The 9,099-nt window shown below is 34.5% G+C and overlaps 2 protein-coding genes across 3 annotated transcripts; both read left to right on the top strand.

The window, feature by feature from the left end:
- The first annotated feature begins 422 nt into the window (after nucleotides 1-422).
- Nucleotides 423-3,396, top strand: LOC120148974 (protein POOR HOMOLOGOUS SYNAPSIS 1-like). Its single transcript, XM_039161922.1, has 9 exons — nucleotides 423-755; nucleotides 1,363-1,506; nucleotides 1,993-2,058; nucleotides 2,202-2,305; nucleotides 2,459-2,586; nucleotides 2,773-2,841; nucleotides 2,920-2,972; nucleotides 3,152-3,179; nucleotides 3,338-3,396. The coding sequence occupies exons 1-9, from the start codon at nucleotides 444-446 to the stop codon at nucleotides 3,394-3,396; spliced, it is 963 nt and encodes a 320-aa protein (XP_039017853.1). The 5' UTR covers nucleotides 423-443.
- LOC120148973 (AP-1 complex subunit mu-2-like) lies at nucleotides 3,033-8,790 on the top strand. 2 transcript variants are annotated; one of them, XM_039161921.1, is made up of 12 exons: nucleotides 3,033-3,043; nucleotides 4,361-4,738; nucleotides 4,926-5,072; nucleotides 5,185-5,247; nucleotides 5,353-5,529; nucleotides 5,615-5,718; nucleotides 6,377-6,484; nucleotides 6,614-6,710; nucleotides 6,820-6,917; nucleotides 7,021-7,162; nucleotides 7,243-7,365; nucleotides 8,389-8,790. In XM_039161921.1, the coding sequence occupies exons 2-12, from the start codon at nucleotides 4,610-4,612 to the stop codon at nucleotides 8,485-8,487; spliced, it is 1,287 nt and encodes a 428-aa protein (XP_039017852.1). In that variant the 5' UTR covers nucleotides 3,033-3,043; nucleotides 4,361-4,609; the 3' UTR covers nucleotides 8,488-8,790. The 2 variants fall into 2 exon arrangements, with proteins under 2 accessions (XP_039017852.1, XP_039017851.1); XM_039161920.1 differs by lacking the exon at nucleotides 3,033-3,043 and having other exon boundaries at nucleotides 4,314-4,738.
- Nucleotides 8,791-9,099: the final 309 nt, after the last annotated feature.

Below are 9,099 nucleotides of genomic sequence, written 5' to 3'. Positions count from 1 at the left end.
TTATAATTGTTAAATCGAAAATCATATCAAATAATCAAGGTATGATGATGTGTTTTGATATTCAAAGTTTTTATGCTAGATGTGTTTGAGCATATTGATGGTTGCTACAAAAATAGAAACGAAAACTTGATAGTGATAAATTCCATGATTGCTTGGGCTATGAGTTGTATTAATAATAATGTGTGATTCTCTCCCTGTGAATTAATTGTATCAATGTTTATAATAGAAAAACGCTTAATGTTTATATTACACCATATTTGTAATTTTAGATTATGATTTATGTGTAACATTTATAATAAAACAAAATAATATTTATATTTAAATCTATAATTATAATTGTAATATTAGATAACATTAACCGAACCCTTTAATTCATGAAAATGGTGGGATATCCCATTTTCGAACTTCCACTAAAAAATCGAAGAATTTAGGAAGTGATAAAAATGGCGGGATCTTTGGCAATCGTAGAAGCTGAACGCCATGGGAACGAAGACCGAGTAAGCTCCATTCAAGGCCAATGGCAAGTTCATTTTGCTCGTTTCATAGTTTATCAATCTCTCCCTGCCATCTATCCCCCTCTCGTCGTACCTCTTACTAAGAGACAACGATGTCGCTCGCGTGGAGGCAACTGGATCGCCACATCTTTTCCAGTCGCTTCTTTGCATATCATCAATGGTCTCTCAAGATCCGAAGCTATCCTCACCGTTTCTCTAAGCGGGAAGATCCTTATGAGTTGTTCGTTACCGATTCTTCTAGTTCAATCTCTTAAGAAGTTTATTAATTCTGTTTGATTGATCGTTAAAATAACGATCAAAACGAATTTTCATTTTATCGGTGACAAGTAAAGTGTTAAGCAAATCAGAATACCGGTATTTTTAATTTTTAAAATAATGAGGAAAACGAATTTTCATTTTATCTGAAATAAATCGAGTACTAAGAAAATAGAATGAATCCAAGTTCGGAGAAGCGTGTTGATTGTTGATTTCTCATAGCCAGCATAGTAATTGCTCTCGATCCTTCTACTTTTCGAGCACAAATTTGAATTTATATTCCTGTTTCATCTTCCTTCACCGTGTTTTCTTGGATCAATTTTCTGGAGCTTCAAGGAACTTGTCTTATCCTTATTTACTTGATTCTTTTCATTTTCATTTCTATCATTTATAAAGTATAAGGATGCAGAAAGTATTGTACATGAAAGCGTATCCAAGTTTAGATTCTGGCTGTATTTTAATTTGATTTTATATCAAAATATCAATTCAATTTGCATTTTACTTGTTAACAGATTGGTTGTTTGCCTAGCTCATTATTTTTCGATCTTATTTCATTTGGATTTCCGTCAAGATTGTGTTCTACTGTTATAAGGAAATTGTATTCTCTTATTTGGAGCAGGAAGAGCACCACATTTCCAAGCTGCACTTCTCCTGGCCTCAAATCCAATGCATCCCTGAAATTCCTGCTAGGGGCAGCAGAGCTGTGTTTGTAAGCTACAAAGACTGCGCGGACGAGGTACGCCTTTTACATTTACAAGGGATAAATAGAATTTAGCATTTCATGGTCTAATAGAAAGTCAAAACTGGCAAGCTACATAATACATACATACATACATAGTCGTTTTGCTCTTGCTTAAGGAGTTTCATGGTTACCGTTAAAAGTGTTTGAATCCATAGGAGCAAAATACGAAAGGTATTTACGTGTTTGTAAAGTGAAAAAAAGTTTGAGAACTTCATTAAACAAATGAATGATGTAGGAGAAAAATGTGTGCAAACTTTCCTATTGTTTTTATTCTAGAGCCACTTAATAAAGATAACATCTCCCAGAGAGATCTTAGAATGGGAAACTATGCAGTCTAGGACACTATCAAGATATTTTAAATCTCCCAAAGAGACCTAAGCAATACAAATGGTTACTTTTCCTTTAAAGGCATACATAGATAAAGTTTAGTATCTTCCTTTATTGCAGAAAACTAATGGAACTCTATTTATATTTTGACAGATTCAGAAGTTTGCTTTGCGGTTTTCTACACATCATGAGGCAGTATCCTTCATGAATACTCTTCAGGTAGAGATACAACTATAGAAATGCTTACTTCTTGTAAAACACTGATTTTTATTATAATTATTGATTCATCTATATCCAATAATTTCGCTCTGCTGCTGGATTTTTTTCTTCTACACTGCAATGATGGTTTTTCTCTTTTTCAGGAGAAGTTCAAGGGTAAAGTTGAAATTGAACCTTTAAACACAGACTTCGGATCTGATTTTTCACTACAATTGGATTTCATATCTAGTAATGAACTTCCTTCTAGGTAGATACGAAAATTGAAAAGTAACACTTACCAATTGGTTTCTTTTAGAATATTTTAATATATGTTATGGGATAAATCAGAAGACAAATTACTGAAAACACTAGGAAGTGTCTTAAGAACAAATACAGAAAGAGCTAATGACTTTGTCTGCAGAGCCAATCAAGAGTTGAGTGATTTGAATCCTGAGGGTACTTGCACTCCGCAAATGTCCCCCAGTTTGAGCTATGAAATTGGAAAGCAGTCAGTTGATCAAGATGCGAAGCTTAATAACAATTCCGATGGTTCTTACACTCCTGAAATGTCTCCCAGTTTGAACTATGAAATTAGGCAGCAGTCAGTTGATCAAGATGTGATGCTTAAGAACAATTCCGATGGTTCTTACGCTCCACAAATGTCTCCCAGTTTGAACTATGAAATTAGACAGCAGTTATTTGATCAATATGCCATGATTAATAACAATTCTGAAGGCATTCTTCAACCCTTGCCCCCCAGTTTCACATCATTACTGACCAATTGCTGCCCTACCGCTGAAAAAGGTAGAATTTTTCTTACCTAAATATAGACAGCGATATCCAGGAACTGAATTCGTAACACATTTTCCTTAAATGATGTAGCTACCAATCAACCCAGAGTGTCTGAGGAAATCGATCTCAAATCCCAAATTGTGGTATTAATTTCAAACTATTTCTCGATAATTTTGCTATTACTTTGGATCCTTCAGAATTTAGAAGGCAAAGAGTACCTTATTGCTGCATGGTTTGGCATTTAACATTTCTGAAACTGCAAGTTTATCAAAACATCTCTACGAGACTGTTCATTCATAGTTTCGAAATTTTTTTTCCGCAGAAATACATGGAAGATTCTTCCTTCCAAGGTACATTTTTTTGTTTCACTTTAAATTATACAAGAACAGTAATCTCTGTTTGAATCGGGCACTGCCTCCATTAAACCATATATACATTTCGCTGGGAAAATTTTGTTTGATGCATCCTATTAACCCATTTTCTAAATTTCGAGAGATTATTTTTACAGATATGTTGACTAAAGTAGAGAAAATTATCAAAGAAGTTGAAGCTGACATTCAGCTGTAAGTTGCCTTATCTACCTGAGCTTTCGAACATGATCGAGGTACTCATATCGAACGCTAGGTTTTTTCAATATAAAGAGTGATGATACTACTACTCAATTACGTTGTAAGAAGACAAATTAGCTTACAAGTAATTATACTTTAGAACGAACAACCTTGTAAGTTAGCGCAACCTGGCTGCTGAATTACGAGTTTTAAGCCCTCTCAAATCCCAGAAATGCCACATGGATTCTGTATATGATGTTGCTAAGGGAAATTGTGAGTATATATACCAAAGACTTAATTAGTAACTGTGATAGCTTACGGTAATTACAAGAGAAATTTCACTATATCAAAAAAGAGATTATAAAAGGATTGTGATTATGCACCTCTGGGATTTATTTATTTTTCTTTCTGTTTTATTTATTTATTTGAGGCCAGGAGAAGTGCAGCTTGGAAATGTAATGCTCTTCCTGCTCCAAATAACAGAATACAATTTCCTTATAACAATAGATCACAATCTTGACCCATATCCAAATTGAGCAGTGGTCCACTACTTGAATTTTGACTGAATTGAATGATTAAATTTATATTTTATTTAAAATTTAATAATTTTATTAATATTTTATCTAAAAATTTAAAGTTAAATTAATAATTTATCTAAAATTAAAGGATGAAATGAAAATTTAATTATCTTTATCAATATACCAGTCATTCAATTAAAGATAATTAATAATACAAATAATTATAATATTATTTTTAACCAATAATCAAAATATGACATGTCGAAAATAATATGGATCATTAGTTTACCCAAATGTTAACCGTAAAGGATCAAAACCTAAAAACATTTCACAATATTGGCGCGTGAATTTTAAACGACGTTAAGCGGCGGCGTTTAAAAATCAGAAGTTAAAGTCATGAACATTTGGCACCAAAAAATAAAATAAATAAAGGTATCGGGTCGGGAGACGAAAGTCGAAGGCGAGCCTATGGTTCTTCCATTTAAAATCTGAAATAAAAAGAAAAGTAAATTAGTGTGGGGGTAGATCCTAACGAACATTCACAAAATATGGTTCAGCTTCAACAAGCTCGCTCGACTTTGCACTCCCTTCGTTTTGATCTCCCCTCTCGCGTTTGATTCAAATCAGATCTTAAGAAAAACCGTGAACCACACCGATCTGATCTTCAAAATTAGTAGGGATTTCGCAGGGAAAGAAATATAAAACACAGAAGAAATGGCGGGGGCAGCATCTGCACTGTTTCTTCTAGACATAAAAGGCCGCGTTCTGGTTTGGCGTGACTACCGTGGCGACGTCTCCGCCTCTCAAGCTGAAAAGTTCTTCACCAAGCTCATCGAGAAAGAGGTTTTTTTTTCTTTGTCTCCTTTTGCAATTTTGGGATTTCGATTTCATATGTAATTTATTTTTAGAATGAATGCATTTCTTCTGTTTTTTGCTTTTTTTCTTTTTTACTTCGAATCATTTTTTAATTTAGTTTTGCTCTAATTGGTTAGCGTGTTGTTGAATTCGGTCCTTTGGATTTGGTTCACAGGGAGATCCGCAGTCGCAAGATCCAGTGGTTTATGATACTGGAGTAACGTACATGTTTGTACAGCACAGCAACGTGTACTTGATGATCGCAACGAGGCAGAATTGCAATGCCGCCAGTCTTCTTTTCTTCCTGCACCGTTTAGTCGATGTAAGCCAATTCGGTAACTGTAGTTTTATGGCTTTTATTTTGTTCGAATTTTCGATTGAGTTGTGTTTTTTCTCTATGATCTCAATTCTCTGTATTCATATTAATATTTCAGGTTTTTAAGCATTATTTTGAGGAGTTAGAAGAGGAATCGCTTAGGGATAACTTTGTTGTAGTGGTATGTGAAATCAAATTCTTTTTACTTGCATTGGTTGTTAGACCGTATTGGTTTATAATTTTAGTAGAAGACTTTATAACTAGCTCTTTTTTATGCGTCTGGCAGTATGAGTTACTAGACGAGATTATGGATTTTGGCTACCCTCAATACACCGAAGCAAAAATACTCAGTGAGTTTATCAAGACCGATGCTTATAGGATGGAAGTTAGCCAGAGACCTCCAATGGCTGTTACGAATGCAGTCTCTTGGCGTAGTGAAGGAATAAACTACAAGAAGAATGAAGTAGGTGGTTTTTTTATAGTTATTCTTTTGAATTATTTTTAGTGTATTAATACACTAGCTTATGATAATTTGTTCGTCCTTTCAGGTGTTTTTGGATGTGGTAGAAAGTGTGAACATACTTGTCAACAGCAATGGACAAATAATTAGGTCAGATGTTGTCGGGGCCTTGAAGATGAGAACTTATTTGAGGTGTGTTTTCTGGTTGTTTGAAGATATATGATTCGTCTCAAGGGAATATGCTTTAGTTCTACACCGAACACTATCTTTACTTGTACAGTGTAATTGCTTATTTTATTGAATAGTATTAAAGTAGAAATGTAAAAATGTGTTTAATGTAACAAAATTTATACTTCAACAAATATTGCATTTTAGGGAGAATATGTGATAATACTGTTGGTTTGCAAGTTGCAAATAAAAGTTTAGTATTTGTGAATTTCATGGGGAAAAAGGAGATGCTGATTGAACTTGAAGTGGTAGACTATTGATATGATGAGACCTCGATTTCAATATACTCCATGCAATCTGGTAAAGCATTATTAATTTAGAAGTGAGAATTGGTGTCTTTCCATCTCTATTTTGCACCCATGTTGACAACACCATTCGTATGAAACTTTTGGTAGCCATGTCATTATCGCCGGTTATGCTAGAAGCTCTGAAATTTTGGCATTTCATGTATGCATGTTCTGTCTATGCTATGCAATAATAGGCAATTCAAACCTTCTTGCACACAGACATTGTCCAACAGTTGTTTTTTCTTGATATATATGGCACCAAAAGTATCCTTTCATTTTGGAAGTTCTGTTCTAGGCTGTCTATTTACTTATTTGGGCTCAATTATCTTTTTCAGTGGTATGCCAGAGTGTAAGCTTGGCCTAAATGATAGAGTATTGCTTGAGGCACAAGGACGGGCAACAAAGGGTAAGGCGATTGATTTGGAGGACATAAAGTTTCATCAGTATGTGTACCCTAACTCTCTTTTCTACTTGTACTTCAGTTTTATATTATATGCTTTCTCAAGCGTTGGGTGTAACAGCTAATGAAGTCTGATGTTGCTGATTTTCCTATGATTATTGCTTTGATCTAGGTGTGTACGTCTAGCTCGATTTGAGAATGACCGGACTATATCCTTCGTACCTCCTGATGGTTCCTTTGATCTCATGACATACAGACTTAGCACTCAGGTGAACCATTTTTCTTTTGAATTTTCATTCCCCTCTCTTTCTGTCTTTTCTGCCAATTCCTTTTTTATTTTTTCTGATGACTGATTATGGTTATTATTTCTCCTTATAGGTAAAACCACTCATTTGGGTGGAAGCTCAAGTTGAAAAACATTCAAGAAGCCGTTTTGAGATTATGGTAAAGGCCAGGAGTCAGTTCAAGGAGCGTAGGTACTGTATTCTTGTCCTTATTCCTGCATATTTCAACAGATCTCTAGGTGCTTATTTGATGGTTAGATTACTGAGATCTAATGAAGACAATTATTCTTTACAGTACCGCAACAAATGTTGAGATTATGGTACCTGTGCCTGCTGATGCTTCCAGTCCAAATATTCAGACATCAATGGGATCTGCAGCTTACTCACCTGAAAATGATGCTTTAGTGTGGAAAATAAGATCTTTTCCTGGTGGGAAGGTATCATCTGCCAACGCCAAACTTACTAAAAAATATCTGCCCTGCCATGATACTAATTATTTTGAAATTCATAACATTAGGAGTATATGTTGAGGGCTGAGTTTACTCTTCCTAGCATAACAGATGAAGAGGCAGCCCAAGAGAGAAAAGCCCCTATTCGTGTGAAGTTTGAGATTCCATATTTTACTGTTTCTGGGATTCAGGTATGCCTTCATATCCTTTATGTTTATTTAGTTATGCCAAATGTAACTGTTTTGTCAATCTTCTGATCTTCCTCATTCTTAAAGGGATATAAAAGTGGGGGAAAAAAATTCCATTTTCTCCCTGTTTTTTCATCCTCAAGCTTTCATCTGTCAAGAACTAGAGTTCCTATCTGAATTGGGGAGAACTTATGTTAACTTTCATTATTAATATTTATTTTCCCAACATTTGAACTAATATACTTGTGAAATTAACTCTTATAGTTGACCGAGAGTTAAACTGAAAGATAAACCAACAATTGGCCTAAAAGTTCATAAAATTCCAACCCTATACCTGCAGGCAAGTGTCATTGAAAGAGAGCGTGTAGTTAGTTTTTCTTTGTAGGATAGATGTCGCTTGTTTTGCGATGAATGAAAATTAAAGCTTAGACTATAGAAATAAATGCCACCCAGTCTAGAACAATTATGTTACGACTAAGAGAAGCAGTATGTTATCTCGCGTAATACATAAGGTAATTCTAATAGCATATAACAGGCTGATCAGTCAATTTATACATCCTGCAACTGGGTGAGGCATCAAATTGGTTGATTTATTTTTCCCAGTCGTAAAGAAGTGTGCTAAGCTGTCTAGACTGTGGGGCATTCAAGGTGGTGATGAATTGTTGACAGGTTGGGTTAAAGATATCAATCTATCATGATGCCAGCATATCAAGCATAACCTGCTGACCAAACATGTCTCATCCAAAGGTTATTTGAGGAAGGAAGATTGGTTAGCATGCTAGTTTTGCTTGCTAGCAAGCTATATATCCATCATGAACATGCTAATGATACAACTATAAGAACACGAGTCCGGCTCTTTCTCTTGGCACAACTATGTAGATAACTCTTACCTCTAGGAATTGGCCGGAATGATATTATTGTTGTGTTAATTTTCTAACAAAAGCAATCATTAAAAAAGAAAAAGAAAAAAAAGAGGAGTTCAAGTGTTTGGTGTTCTTTTTATAATTTACTGTTGGGGTTTCACAGGTTCGTTATCTGAAGATCATTGAGAAAAGTGGTTATCAGGCTCTTCCATGGGTACGGTACATTACAATGGCTGGCGATTACGAACTAAGACTTATTTGACAGCCCCTGCTTTTAAGTTGTCATTTCCTTTTCATCGAGTTTGAATCATTGGGGGCGTAAGAATACAAGAAACTTGTTTTTATATAACAAAGGCCCTGTGAAGAGCATCTGAGAGTGTTTCATCCTGAAATACCTTTTCTGCTTCATCATATACTTCCTGTGCATTATAATTTTTTTATATCTAATATACGTGTAAGAGTTCTTAACTTTTTCTTCCCTTATCAAACTGCAGATTCAATACTGTGAATTCTTTTATAACCATTTTTTTCTCTTTTGTTAATGATTAATTGTTTGAATGGGTCAGCTCAGTGCACTTGGAAATCAGTCTGATTTACAGAAAATCAAATATGAAAATTATTTTCGTTTAAATGGTTGTGTTAAATATTTTGCAGCTGTTTGTTTCTAAAAAAAAATGAATTAATATAAAATTGGTGAATTGAACTATAATTTCTTCACTACGTGACAATCCAACAATGGCTCAAATTAAGAATCACAAGGATAAGGAGAACTAAGAGAAAGTTTCGCCTATTCAAACTGACAACATTTTGTATGAGATGTTTTGTTTAAGGACTAGTAAGTAAAAAACAGAAGAATACTCGACTTTCTTGGAAA

Source organism: Hibiscus syriacus, unplaced genomic scaffold (assembly GCF_006381635.1).
Source record: "Hibiscus syriacus cultivar Baekdansim isolate YM2019G1 unplaced genomic scaffold, ASM638163v2 tig00110988_pilon, whole genome shotgun sequence".
In the NCBI taxonomy this organism is placed as follows: domain Eukaryota; kingdom Viridiplantae; phylum Streptophyta; class Magnoliopsida; order Malvales; family Malvaceae; genus Hibiscus; species Hibiscus syriacus.
This window is presented reverse-complemented; position numbering and strand designations above follow the sequence as displayed.

Excerpts from the sequence above, each read along its gene's own strand:
- LOC120148973 (XM_039161921.1), top strand. The coding sequence starts at position 4,610 with ATGGCGGGGGCAGCATCTGCACTGTTTCTTCTAGACATAAAAGGCCGC. Across the intron at positions 5,073-5,184 it reads TCCTGCACCGTTTAGTCGAT|GTTTTTAAGCATTATTTTGA; the intron begins GTAAGCCAATTC and ends TTAATATTTCAG. Across the intron at positions 6,485-6,613 it reads GAGGACATAAAGTTTCATCA|GTGTGTACGTCTAGCTCGAT; the intron begins GTATGTGTACCC and ends GCTTTGATCTAG.
- LOC120148974 (XM_039161922.1), top strand. The coding sequence starts at position 444 with ATGGCGGGATCTTTGGCAATCGTAGAAGCTGAACGCCATGGGAACGAA. Across the intron at positions 1,507-1,992 it reads ACAAAGACTGCGCGGACGAG|ATTCAGAAGTTTGCTTTGCG; the intron begins GTACGCCTTTTA and ends ATATTTTGACAG. Across the intron at positions 2,973-3,151 it reads ATCTCAAATCCCAAATTGTG|AAATACATGGAAGATTCTTC; the intron begins GTATTAATTTCA and ends TTTTTTCCGCAG.